This window comes from Triticum dicoccoides, chromosome 3A, assembly GCF_002162155.2.
Source record: "Triticum dicoccoides isolate Atlit2015 ecotype Zavitan chromosome 3A, WEW_v2.0, whole genome shotgun sequence".
Classification (NCBI taxonomy): Eukaryota; Viridiplantae; Streptophyta; class Magnoliopsida; order Poales; family Poaceae; genus Triticum; species Triticum dicoccoides.
In genome coordinates, this window is record NC_041384.1 from 256,085,434 (window position 1) to 256,100,022 (window position 14,589).

Sequence of the window (14,589 nt, forward strand, 5' to 3'; positions counted from 1 at the left end):
AGATCGGGGGGGCGTGCCGAGGGGGGTAGGGTGCGCCCTCCAGCCCTGTGGCTGGCTGGTGGCCCCCCTCTGGTTCTTTCTTCGCCCAATATTTTTATATATTCCAAAAACATGCTCCATGAAGTTTCAGGACTTTTGGCGTTGTGCATAATAGGTCTCTAATATTTGCTCCTTTTCTAGTCCAGAATTCCAGCTGCCGGCATTCTCCCTCTTCATGTAAATCATATAAAATAAGATAGAATAGGCATAAGTATTGTGATATAATGTGTAATAACAACCCATAATGCAATAAATATCAATATAAAAGCATGATGCATAATGGACGTATCAACTCGCCCAAGGTTAGACCTCGCTTGTCCTCAAGCGAAAGCCGATATCGATAAATATGTCGGAGTAATTGGAAACGGATACCCCGAAGACGGCGAGGCAAGAATTCAAGACATCGGGGCTAGCAAAGCCCCTCAGTCCAACTACATGGCCGGCGGTTGGCTGCTGGCTGCTAACTGCTCCACCAGGCCGACTGCTGGCTGCCGACTGCTCCACTAGGCCGACTGCTGGCTGCCGACTGCCCAGCCCCCCTGCCGGCTGCTGGATGCCGACTTCCTGGCCGCTCCTACCGACTGCTCCACCAGGTTGGCTGCTGGCTGCCGACTCCTCCACCAGGCCGGCTGCTCGAAGTCAACTGCAGCCTGGCGCGACCCCGACCTGACGGCCGTACCCAGCACTGTTCACGTGTCACCCCAGCCATCATGTACAGTGTCAATTGTCCCCTGGCACTATTTATGAAGTGACCCAAGGGACAAGCATGACACCCCACCATGCCTTGCCCATGCCACCACATAGCTTACTCTCTAAGCTAGCCATGCCTATATATATGGGCACACATCCATCCATACATCCATCCAGGATGGACTCTCAAACACACACTCACTCATGCATGCTCAGGCACATGCGGCCACACACACCTATGCTCATATGCATATATACGAGGCCAGATGCCTGCGACACTGACCTCAGATACAGCTCTAGGAGCACTTTGTACTACCTGATGTACACCCCAGATATATACTCAGACATGCAGGAGTAGGGGTGTTATCTCTTCGGAGAGCCCTAAACCTCGGTAAACTAGCGCGTGCTACTCGCATACCCGTCCCTGGATATTCCGGCAGCAGTCTTGCCCTCACACGAAGCCACCTTGTGCCATATGTCGTCTTGCACCCCCCGTGAGAATACCACGACAAAATATGTCCACATGATTAGAGATAGAGGTGTCGATAAAATAAAATACAGACATGAGAGCATCATGATCATCTTTAGAACAGCAACATATAATGCCATATAAATTCTTATGCTAAATTAACAATTCGTTCACACGGTAAAGTATGAATTAGAAACTTCATTGAAAACCAACAAACTATAGTCTCTGTGATTGAAGCAATTGCAATTTATCATAACATCGGAAAGCGTCAATATAAGAGCTTTTCAGCAAGTCCACATACTCATCTATCATTTAATTTTTCACAATTGCTAACACTCACACGATACTTATGGGTTCAACGTTTCAATCGGACATAGAGAAAGATAGGGGCCTATAGTTTCGCCTCCCAACCTTTTACCTCAAAGGTAATGTCAACAATAATACTTTATGAAAACCTACATCCGAGTGTTACGCGTAACAGAATATTATTCTGTTACCATACTTGAACTGATGAGTTCAAGTGGTTGAACTGATGAAATTCGAGCGGTTGAACTGATGCTTTCTGTTGCTGTTACAAATCGTCTTCTTTAGTTCAATTTTTTTGTAATTTTTTTTGTCGAAACGGGGCGTGTAATATATCATTGGAAAGCTCTTGACATCCACATTACAATCTTATAATTTGTTTTTGCAAAAAATTATGATTCAAGAGCAGTTTTGAAAAAACCGTTTTTATTTAAATCGAAAACGTGAATCGTATTTTCGACTTAATTTTCAAACGGTTTGTCGGAATTGAGCAAATTATATGGCGTTGGAAAGCTTGTGAAGATCCGCATCTTCCATATATCTACTATTTTTTCAAATTCTATATGATTTAAAAGTAATTTGAAAACGGTGAAATTCTGGGCGAAATGTTTTTTCACTGTTTTTTGCAAACGGTTTGTCGGATTGATGCAAATGAGACGGCGTTGGAAAGGTATGGAAAATGCGCAACTTTTGCGTATAGAAAGTTTTTTCTAATTCTTTACGGTTTAAATACGAATTCAAATACGGTTAAAATTGGTTTTGAACACGGTTTTTTTTAAAGTTTGTCGAAATGGGGCAAATAATATACCATTGGATAGCTATCGAAAATGCGAACCTTAGTCATGTTGAACGTTTTCTCTACTTCGAAACCGTTTAAAAGTAATTTTGAATAAGGTGAAACCATTGTGTTGTTTTTTTGTGTCTAAAAAAACAGAGTACTCGTACTGATCTATGTCTATGTTTGTAATGAGGTATTTTTCACAGAGTAGTTTTGAATGGTTTCAAAAAAAGAATACTTTGAACGGATGTCTTTATGATTTTGTACTTGCTCCCATCTTTTAAGAGTAATTTTGAAATACGGTGAGACTCATCGTGCTGTTTTTCTGTCCCAAAAAAAGAGTACTCATACTGATCTATGTGTGTTTGTCCTGAGGTATTTTTCAGAGTAATTTTGAATGATTCCGAGAAAAGAGTACTTGCACTGATGTTCGTGTGGTTTTGTATTGAGCATGTTTTCACATACTAGACGTCACTCTGTTTTTTTGGGTATCATAGTCCCCGAACTTGCATGGTTTATATCATCGAACTAAATGATATTTTTTCAAAAGGAAATAATTTCATGTGTTTGTTTTTTAACTCAATTTTCTTGCAAGATGTTTTGGACTTCTCTTGTTTTGTGACTTGAACTTTTACCATTTGATTTTTCATTGGGTTTCATTTTGTTTGAGCTTTTCTCTCAAACTTATCTGGGACGTGGTGTTGAACTTATAACTTTTTTAATTGTGAACTTGCTGTTTTTTTGCAGTGCCAATATTGAGGAGAGCAGTGCGAGGACAACGATAGAAGGAAGCTGCGTGTGGTGATCATGGAAGCACTATAGGGCTGAGCCACAATGGTGGTTGATGGCAATGCGGCACGACACGACATGCGACGGAGAGGCATGGCAATGGGTGGGCGGCACACTGACATGACACTTGAGATGCGCCTGTTGGACTGACCTCCTTGTCCCATCTTGACAGATCAGTTGCAGAACTTGAACATTTTCTTGGACGTTAACTCTTGAACGTCAATGTCACAGAATACCAAAACCTAACCATCTTTTATTTTTCAATCACAGAATACCAAAACCTAACCATCTTTTATTTTTCAAACTGATCATTGTTTTTAATTAGTACTGATCAATATTTTTGTTTCAAACCAGTTTTTAATCTTGTATGCACATCAAGCTGTCATGTACTATACCTTCTTTGAAGAAGTAGCAATCATATCATCATATACATAAAAAAAATTCACACATATAATACATGTACATGAATAACATACACACGAAACTGACATTTTCATACATGAATGACATATACACCACACCGACTGCACATTTTCTTGCTATTAGAAGCCTCTTCAGATTTAATGGTTTGTACTGGGCATAACAAATTAACCAAAAACAGAATTATGAAGGTCAAAGTTCTTGAATTACAGGCCAAAAAACAAGCAAACAAAGGATAAATAGAGGATTGACAGGGTCTAAGAGAGATCAATTGCAATACACTTTCTTTCCATTTTTCACTTAGTAATAACATGACTGGATAAGAAGTTCAAAACTGGAGCAGTTTTTCCTTTCGGTATCGTTGGGCACGAGCTCCTTGAGGAAGCTTGCGTGGTCAGTAGCACGTTGGTCGTGCAATTGTGTCGATGTGGAGGAGCCGCCTCCAGGTCAGCCCGCAACAGGGTAACTTCTCTGTACTACAACAAATCAAAAGTAGTAAATGTACATATTTTGGACATACAAGCATAACGGAAATTTGCAGAAATAACATGGTGTATCCTGATACAAAGTACTGATGCTTTGGGAATTTCGAATAGAGAAAAGAATTGCAGGCAGCTCAAAGTGTCAAGAGCAGAAGAGCATGGGCTCACCGGGGAAGGAGGTAGACAGACGAAGTGGTTGGCCCAGCGCCCGGCCTGGTCTGCAAGGAGAAGGGAATGCAAGGAGCCAAGGGAGGGAGAGACCTTTTGTGGTGCTTGTCATGCTTCCTGGACGAATAAGAATGAAATAAACTTGAGAGACTGCAGAGATCTGCAGGGATCTTTTCACCTTTTGGATCCTACATGATGCAACACAGAGACAAGATGCCATGACACACAAACGCGCATTCATAGAATGAGGAGTGGCGGGTTTTATTTTGAACTTGCCTGGAAGTAATACTCTGGTCCCAGTAAAAGTACCATGTGTATAGTGTATAATCTGTAAACAACAGAATTTACAGACAAAAAGGGTAAAATAAAAGTTGAAACAACAGAGAAACTATGAAGCAAATGGCATCAGTGAACTGAAGCACCATACTGTACTGATTTTTTTTGTCAATGAACTTTTGCAATATAGGTGCTAGAACTCACTGATGCTATTTACTCTTCGTATAGTGTTGTTTTTTTCATATAGGTAACATGTTCTTCTGCACATGAACTGATACTCTAACACACAAAGAACTATTTCCATGCTTTTCTAAGAACCGAGGATAAAATATAGGGCCGGACAATGGGGGATTAATGTTTGTAGCAGTAGTGCTCATGGCAATATAGGGCTCTCCCAGGACAGGCCCTCGTGTATAAAAAAGCTAGTGGTTTAAATTCAAAACATGGACAACGCCACCAAGCATTTCATTAGTATATATTCTCACCTTATCCTCGAGTGCCTATTTTGTGTTATATGAAGATGGAAAACATGAAGGCAATTGTACTTACAATTTGGAATTAGATGTACTAAATAGCATACAGAAGATGGACTGAAAAAATTGAACTAGCACAACCATTTTGCCTTTTGACAATCTTTTGAACTAGCTCTACGACAATTTTTTGAACTTACGTATGTAGACGAAGTGAACTTTTCGACACATATGTTTCATCTGTAACCATACCCAACTCACACCCTCCTTGATATTGTGTTGAACTACTGTTGCATTTTTTTATCCGGTGACCTTTTTATAAAAAAATACTGACTACTGTTTTCTAATTACAAAATTACAAGAACAGAGCAATACAAACAATCAATCCGAGGAGAAATCTCTAGATGAATAAGAACAGAGCATCATGAAGATTCATCAAATTCATACCAAAATACGAGGAGGGGTCACGGTACGCCAACTAATAGGCTATGTGGGAGGAGGGCACCACCTACGGTGGGAGGAGGCCGCGACCTGCAGTTTCAGTGGTATATGCCTAATATAATTGGAAGGTAGATGATCAGCCAGTGTCGGCCTCCAAGGCCAACAACCTTCTTGACAACACACTGTAGACCGACCAACATGGACTTTGTTGGGTTTAAAATTTTTATTCATGCACTATTAGCCGTGCCCATTTTGAACTTACAAAGTTTTCTATACCCATCTGAACCTACGAAGTTTTCCTATAGCCGTTTTGAACTTACAAAGTTTTTCTTGACGAACTTTCATGTGGTTTGTTTACAAGGAACTTTCATAAGGGAACTTCTCACGCAATTGCACATGTACTGGTTATATTTTCTCCCGAAGCTAGAGTGGTTTTCATATGTTTCGTACACTATGGTGATGAATATAAACAGCGGGTGAGCACCAAGACAGATTCAACATGGGATCCCTTTCCCCAAGAGGAAGCAATAGGAATTATTGATTAGAAAATAAGCAAGAGCAAGTACGAGGAGAGTAACAAGAGTTGTACTTTTGGTGTCAGCATACATGAGCAGGGCTTGCGCGGAGGCCGCGTGAAGGAACTGGTTGAGGACGACCACACTGGTATTTGTGCTCCTGCCGTTGTGGCAAAGGGGGTAACGACCTGTGTTGGTTGCAGGAGCTGGACTGACCACCTAGGCATCACATCAAAGTAATTAGCAAGATTAACCACTACTTTTTACAAGAATTAGCCAACAATTAAAAGGGTAAGAAATAAGAGTTCTAGTAATTATAATTTCCAAACACTAGTAGCAAGCACTGTTTTGGTTCAGTTTCCTATGAATAAAATCAACGGCACCATCTCTTTATGAATAAAGCAGCATGCATTATCTCAAGGCCATGTCCACACTTCCTCACACAACGATTCAAAATCCTCTCAGCTAAGCTGGAACAGGTTTCTATTCTCAAGCTATTTGGCTTTTAATACAAACAGGTTGTGAGCAGATAAAATTACGCATTAAAAAGAGTGTATCAATTTCTCAAACGCTAGAGAAAATAACACAAGAGAGGTGCCAGCTTCCATGTAAACCCACACCTACGCCCACCTAACCCAGCAGCGATCGAGCCAGCCAAGAAGGAGCCAGCATTGAAGCACTTGGGGGAATGAAGAAACGGAATCATCTAGGTTCCATGTATAAATCATGGGAGCTCCTAGGCATTTTACCCAACACAACCAGCGCCTACTACTGTCAGCACCACATCTGCAGCTGTAGGAACGCCGCCAACTGAACGGCCTAGGTGGCTGAGTTTGAACGACATGGTCGCTGAGGCAGCAGAGCGGCGCGCGTCTGTAGGAAGGCATGGTGGCGCACGTCGACGGGGAGGCAGTGGGCGCGCGTCTCAGGGCGGCGTGCATCTACGGGAAGGCGTGAAACAATGAACAAATTACAATAGAAACACTTAATGTTTTAGATTGCCTTGGCACAACAAGTTAGTACATCTAGCAATCTAGGCCAAATAAAATCCATAGACTACAGATTGACTAAAATAAGAATTGAAATGAACTAAAACTAAAATAAGAATTGAACTGAAATAAACTTGGATATTGTACTGAACTAAAATGAGAAACTTTGACTAAACTCAAATGAGAATTTGAAATTGGACTGAACTTTTTTTTGCTGAACTGATCATGAAAGAAACAAGAATCAATTCGTTATGGAAGTATTTTAAGCATCAAGTCCACGAGGTTTGAGAAGTTACAGAATTATTTTCAGTTTCAAGCACAATCACAATTCAGAATTGCTAACATAATTTCAAGGTAATATGCAAAAAAACACATTACAGTATATTGAGATGTCCAACTACATGTACCATATTAATACCTTCTCATAAAAAATGAATCAATAGTAAGAAACAAGGTAGTAACAATCCTAACTCTGCATAGTTTTGGGATTTGTAGAAGTCTGAACATGGTTATCATAGTTAATTAGTTACTGTGTAAGCAGGATGTGTTTACACACTTATAATTCAGAATTGAACTGAACGACCGATTTTTCTTGTACTAAAGCTTGTTTTCAGAATTCGTATCAGTGGGGTTATTAAACACATGCATCAACATCGAAAGTGGAACACTAGAAAAAAGGACACAGCTATGCAGGAACTACAGTCTACAGATCCAGAGGAGAAATCATCAAGCAAAAATCAAGAGAGGTCGCAATCTCCATGGAAGATGCCAACGGATTTTCCATGGAAGGGCCTCCCACTCCCCTGCTCTATCTCCTCCCACTCCCTGCACACACAAACTCAGACCATAGATAGAGAGAGGATGAGAGGGAGATGACTAAGACGGATCGAGGGCGGACACGGGGTGGCCTGTGCGCAGCTCTTATCGCGACCTACAATAGAGTGTGTTGTTGTACTGTCGAGGCAAAGTTCCTCGACCCAGCGGCTCCACCCACAGCCGCTGAGCGCAGGCCATGGCGCGACAGCCGAGGGTGGCGCACGGGAGTGAAGCTGTGGCCGAGCGCTAGTGAGGGGTGCCGACGATGGCGTGGGAGGAGGGAGACATTTGTACTACAAGAACTGAATATTGTGCAAATGTTGAACTTGCAGGTTCCACACGCAAGCTAGCCATGAATGGGGCGGTGCGTGACCAGAGGCGATAGCGGAGACAGGGCATGGCCCGCCAAGGCAGATGCGGCGGAGGAAGGCGGCCGACAGTGGCTTGCGGGAGGAAGGCGGTTGGCGGTTGCTCGCCGGAGGAAGGCGATCGGCTATGGCTCGCGCGAGGAAGGCGGATGGCGGTTGCTCACCGGAGGAAGGTGGCCGGCGGTGGCTTGCACGAGGGCAAGTTGGGGGCGGGGGGCGGTGATGGGAGGCACACTAGGAGGAGGGGGATCGTGGCGGAGGTGCCTGGGAGGAGGAGGATAGGGCCAGCGGCACGCAGGGTGGCGGTGGGATCCGGGCGGCGGCGCGCTGGGTGCAGGTGGGTTCGACGCAGCGTGCTGGGCGGAGGTGGGTTCGGGCGGCCGCAGGAAGAAGAAAATGGACGCGCCTCTATATAGGGCGCGAGGGTAACAGAATAATATTTTGTTACGGGTAACAAAATAGTCCAGTCCTATGCTTTCATACATATATATAGAATCACGCTATTCGTCATTCTGGATGAGGAATAGTTATTCTTCAACCCCTCTTTATTTTGATATCAATGCACCGTATTTTTACGTTTCATAAATTATGTCTTATTTCATACATAAAAAGAGAACGTAAGAAAATATGTACTCGCCGTAAAAAATATTTTATGTTATGTAAAATTACGAATATAAAAACATAGTGTAAAACATACATAAAATGTGATTTTTCTGGTCTTATAACCTATATTTTTGTTTTTTTATATAAAATTTTACATATTGAATTAATATGCATGTAACTATTTATATTCTAAACGTAATTTATGTAGAAAGCGATCGTAAGATTACCTCGGATGAAGAATAACTTATTCTGCACCCTGGATGATCAATAGTAACTTATAATTAAATTAGTTTCAAATTCAAATAGTTATATTCCTATTGATTCACTACGTAAAATTTGACATAAAAAAATAAAAATATAGGTCATAAGAAAAGAAAATTTACAGTTTACCTGTATTTTAGACTATGTTTTTACGTTTGTAATTTTACATAACATAAAAAAAATACGGCGATTATATATTTTTCTTACGGTCCCTTTTTGCGTCGGAAATAAGACAAAACTTACGGAACATAAATTTACGATGCATTGATGGTAAAATAGAGGGGAGTGAAGAATAACTATTCCTCACCCAGGGTGACGAATAGTGCGGGTCTCTCCAACATAGAGTGCTTGCCAAAGGAAAATGTGTAAAAAGAAGAGGTAATGATCACCATGATTCTTGTATAAGGATAGGAGATAGAAGTAAAAGATATGTTCTTCGCAGAGGGAACCAGAGGTTGTCATGCGCTTTTATGGTTGGATGCACAAAATCTTAATGCAAAAGAACGTCAGTTTATATTGCCGGGACAAACTCTTATATAAAGCAAAGCGCTCCCGAGGACACATGGGAATTGTTGTCAAGCTAGTTTTCATCATGCTCATATGATTCGACTTCATTAGTTTGATAATTTGATATGTAGGTGGACCGGTGCTTGGGTGCTGCCCTTTCTAGAAAAAGCCTCCCACTTATGATTAACCCCTCTCGCAAGCATCCACAGCTATGAAAGAAGAATTAAGGTAAACTTAACCATAGCATGAAACATATGGATCCAAATCAGCCCCTTACGAAGCAACACATAAACTAGGGTTTAAACTTCTGTCACTCCATAAACCCATCATCTACGTATTAATTCCCAATGCCTTCCCGTAGGCCCAAATAATGGTCAAGTGTCATGTAGTGACGTTCACATAACACCACTAGAGGAAACACAACATACATCTCAGCAAAATATCGAACGAATACCAAGTTCACATGATTAACTATAACAAGACTTCTCCCATGTCCTCGGGAACAAATGTAACTACTCACAAAACATATTTATGATCAAGATTGGAGGAGTATTAATTATCATTAAGGATACCAAAATATAATGTTCCACCGAATAAACCACTAGCATCAACTATAAGGAGTAATCAACACTACTAGCAACCCACAGGTACCAATTTATAGTTTTGGGACCAAGATCGAATACAAGAGATGAACTAGAGTTTGAGAGGAGATGATGCTGGTGAAGATGTTGAAGGAGATTGACCCCCTCTAGATGATAGGATCGATGGTGATGACGATTTCCCCCTCGCAAAGGGATGTTTCCCTAGCATAACAGCTCCGCCGGAGCCCTAGATTGGTTCTGCCCAGGTTCCGCCTCGGGACGGCGGCGCTACGACACGAAAGCTTCCCTCTGATTTTTTTAGGTCAAAACACACCATATAGCCAAAGATGGGCACCGGAGGCCTGCCAGGGGGCTCACAAGGTCGGGGGCGCACCCAAGGGGGTAGGGCGCGCCCTCCACCCTTGTGGCTGGCTGGTGTCCCCCTCTGGTTGTTACTTCGCCCAACATTTTTTATATATTCCAAAAACATGCCCCGTGAAGTTTCAGGACTTCTAGAGTTGTGCAGAATAGGTCTCTAATATTTGCTCCTTTTCCAATCCAGAATTCCAGCTGTCGGCATTCTCCCTCTTCATGTAAACCATATAAAATAAGAGAGAATAGGCGTAAGTATTGTGATATAATGTGTAATAACATCCCATAACACAATAAATATCAATATAAAAGCATGATGCAAAATGGACGTATCAGCCTACGCTAGAGCGGGGTCCCTTCCACATCTTCCCGCAAGTCCCAAGAGGGCGTGCAGGCGGCGCGACGGTAGCACCGGAGGTGGCGAATCCGGTGTGTTTGTCGTCGGGCCACCCGAGGCTTCAATTCTAGTGGGAGGCGATGCAAGCGACACCGCACCGAGGTCCACAAGGGATGCAAGGCGCGCTAGTCGATCGTGGCCCATTCCTCCTTCTTCCGTGGCGCTGGCGAGGGGTGACACGTCTCCAACGTATCTATAATTTTTTATTGTTCCATGCTGTTATATTATCATTCTTGGATGTTTTATAATCATTTGATAGTCATTTTATATCATTTTTGGGTACTAAGCTATAGACATAGTGCCAAGTGCCAGTTGCTATTTTTGCATGTTTTTAACATCGCAGGAAATCAATATCAAACAAAGTCGAAACGTAGCAAAACTTTTTGTGGATTTTTTGGAGCAAAAGACAATGGGCCGGAGAAGCGCTGGGGGGTGCTCCGAGGGGAGCACAACCCACCAGGGTGCGCTTGGAGGCCCAAGCGTGCCCTGGTGGGTTGTGCCCACCTCGGGTGCCCCCCGGACCGCCTCTTTGCTCTATAAATACCCAAATTTCCAGAAACCCTAGGGAGTCAACAAAAATCAATTCTTGCCGCCGCAATTTCCAAAGACACTAGATCCAATCCTGATACCATCACGGAGGGGTTCATCATGTCCATTGGTGTAACACCCCGGATGTAACTTGCCATATTTGTAACTTCGACTCTTGCCATTTTCTGCTTTAAGTTATGAGATTCCCTTCGTGGTTGGGTTTTGTCTTTGTTTTGCTTTTGTTCATGTCATGCATTTAATATCATGTCATCATGTGCATCGCATTTGCATACGAGTTCGTCTCATCCATCCGAGCATTTTCCCTGTTGTCCGTTCTGTAATCCGACACTCCCACATGCACCGGCGCACCCCTATTGTCTCTTTTCGTGAGCGGGTGTTAAACGTTCTCGGAATGGACCGAGATTTCCGAAGTGGCCTTGGTACACCAACAGTAGACCGCCTGCCAAATTTTGTTCCATTTGGAGTCCGTTTGATACTCCAACGGTTAAACAGGTAACCGCTAAGGCCTCGTGTTTGTTGCATCCAAACACCCGTCCAAAACGGCCCAATAACCCATCTAAACCATCTCCATGTCCTTCGTCGTCGGATCACAATTGTGTGGGGGAAAACTACACCTCATTTGGACACTCCTACCTATGAAAAGGCCCCCTGCTCCGAAATTTCGGGCGAAACCCTAGATCCGCCCTCTCCCTCCGTGCCGGACACGTTCGGACGGCGCCGGACACGTCCGCCGCCGCGCCCCGTCCACTCAGACGCTGCCACGTGGCGCTCCACCACCGCTGCCGCCAAAGCCCGCAAGGCCCGCGCTCGGCCCCCGCGGGCCACCCGCGCCTCCTAACGCCACCGCTGCTCCGCTCCCCGCCGCCTCGCTCGCTCGTCACGCCACCCTAGTGCCGCCGCCGTCGCCCGCTTCGCCGGCCGGCTCCGCCGCTCGCGGCCCTCGCCGGAGTAACCTTCGCCTCCCCGCCTCTTCCTCCCCAGCTCCGGCCAGATCCGGTCGAGGAGCGATCGGATCCGGTGACCCAAGCTCCGGCCGCCCTTCCCCATCTCCGGCGACGCCTCCGGTGACCTTCCGGTGAACCTCGGGAACCGTGCCACCAAACCCAAGATCCGTTTCGCGAGGGATAAATTTCTCCAAGTCCTTTTCTGCAACATTTTATGCCCCTGTTCAACGCATCATATCTCCATGACCGTAGCTTCATTTCATGCATATGATATACCAAAATGTTCATTGCGAGATGCTCTTCATTGCATTCCATTGTGGCATGCTTGTTTGAGCTCATCTAGATGCCCTCATCCTTGATGCAAGAGTGTTATAAAATGTTTACTGCTGCTACTTATCAGTTTATGGTGATTTGTCATTTTTGTCACATTTGATGTGTGCATCATATGGGCATGAGCTCTACATGTGTTTTGAACTGCAACATGCCATCTTTACTGGTGTGCTTGTCTTGCATTTTTGTGCTCAACGTGGTGACTAGAACAAGCATGCAAACTAGGCTTCGTGATATTGTTGTTTTCAGGGACTTAGGATTTTGCCAAGTCTTTTGCCTGCTGTTATTTTGATGCCATGTAAACACGATGCTACAGTGAGATCCATGCTTATTTTGGGATACTTCATTAAGGATGTTTTGAACATATGGTTATGCTCTATCCATCCATGCCCCTGTTTGAAATTATGGAGGGACCTAGCAAGTCTTATTCTTGCTCTACATTTGCTATAAAATGTTCCTGGTAGAATGTTAACATGTTAATCAATTTTTGCCATGGTTGTTGTTGGTGACCAAGCATCCTATGAGCTTGCTATTGCCATCGTTAGCTTCATGAACATGTCATCTTGCTGTTGGTATGCTTGTTTTGTCATGCAAGGCTTTGTGATGAGTGGTTTGAGCTCGCAAAGTTGTCTTCATAATTCTGATTATGCCATGCTCTGTTTTCTGCTATGTCTGAAACTGTTAATAAAACTTGCTATGTTTACATGAGTGCCATCATATTGTCTGTGCCTTTTTGGCTCATGATCAGTAAGGGACTTTTGTTTAATGCATTTAGTAGAATCATGCCATGCCTTTGTTTGCTATGATATGTTCCCTTAGCTTATTGCTTGCTTGCCCTAAATAGTGCTTCCTAATGTTGTTTTTGACATGTTAGTAATTTCTCCAAGTCTGTGAAGCTGATATCTTTTGCACTTTTGCCATGCTTGTTTGAACCTGCTCTTTTGTGATTTAGCCGTAGCTCAGTGTTCATGTTTTGTCAAGAATCTTGTGTACATCACTGCTATATACACTATTGTTATGTTGGAGTGCAGTGGCTTAGTTTCTTGTTGTATTCTAGATGGCATCGTATTGTTAATCGCAGAATTATGCCATTCTTGTTTTGCTTGCCATTTGCAAACCCTGCATCCGTTTCCGGTGATCTTTATATCGATTTCGACCAAAATCATCTCATCTTTCCAGCGGCACACTTGGTTTGCCAATTTGATGCCTCGATCATTCTTTCTCTTCCAGAGCATGCATATGGATTGCATATCATGTCTTGCATATCATGTCATGTTTTGCATCATGTTTCTTGTGCATTGCACCGTGATTGATTGTTGGTCCTTTGCTTGTGTTCTTGCTTTGGAAGAGCTGGGAGACGAGTACGTGATCGAGGAACCTATTGAGTACGCTAACGAGGATCAAGCTTTCGACAACTCTAAGAACTTTGCAGGCAAGATGACCATACCCTCGAAATCACTTCTATCTTTGCTTGCTAGTTGTTTGCTCTATTGCTATGCCGCGCTACCTACCACTTGCTATATCATGCCTCCCATATTGCCATGTCAATCCTTTAACCCACCTTTCCTAGCAAACCGTTGTTTGGCTATGTTATCGCTTTGCTCAGCCCCTCTTATAGCGTTGCTAGTTGCAGGTGAAGATGAAGTTTGTTCCATGTTGGAACATGGATATTGTTGGGATATCATTATTATATCCTATTTACTTTAATACATATATATAATTGGTAAAGGGTGGAAGGCTCGGCCTTTTGCCTGGTGTTTTGTTCCACTCCTGCCGCCCTAGTTTCCTTCATACCGGTGTTATGTTCCTTGATTTTGCGTTCCTTACGCGGTTGGGCGTTATGGGAACTCCATGATAGGTCGCTTTGAATAAAACTCCTCCAGCAAGGCCCAGCCTTGGTTTTACCATTTGCCTACTACCACCATATACCTTTCCCTTGGGTTCTGTAGACTCAAGGGTCATCTTTATTTTAAACCCCCCAGGCCAGTGCTCCTTTGAGTGTTGGTCCGAAACGGGCAGCTTGCGGGGCCAC

The 14,589-nt window shown here is 43.4% G+C and overlaps 1 protein-coding gene across 1 annotated transcript; it reads right to left on the reverse strand.

The window, feature by feature from the left end:
* Positions 1 to 3,555: 3,555 nt before the first annotated feature.
* On the reverse strand, positions 3,556 to 8,378 carry LOC119268031. The gene is made up of 5 exons (XM_037549522.1): positions 8,178 to 8,378; positions 5,915 to 6,059; positions 4,415 to 4,466; positions 4,139 to 4,255; positions 3,556 to 3,959 (listed from the first exon to the last, which is right to left on the reverse strand). Exons 2-5 carry the CDS (start codon positions 5,931 to 5,933, stop codon positions 3,785 to 3,787), a joined length of 363 nt encoding a protein of 120 aa, XP_037405419.1. The 5' UTR covers positions 5,934 to 6,059; positions 8,178 to 8,378; the 3' UTR covers positions 3,556 to 3,784.
* Between the last annotated feature and the right edge of the window lie 6,211 nt (positions 8,379 to 14,589).

Bases quoted from the DNA above. Each gene is read 5' to 3' on its own strand.
- LOC119268031 (XM_037549522.1), bottom strand. The intron at 4,256-4,414 runs GCAAGTTCAAAA...TTATTCGTCCAG, and splicing joins GACCAGAGTATTACTTCCAG to GAAGCATGACAAGCACCACA. The intron at 3,960-4,138 runs GTGAGCCCATGC...GTTGTAGTACAG, and splicing joins TCTGTCTACCTCCTTCCCCG to AGAAGTTACCCTGTTGCGGG.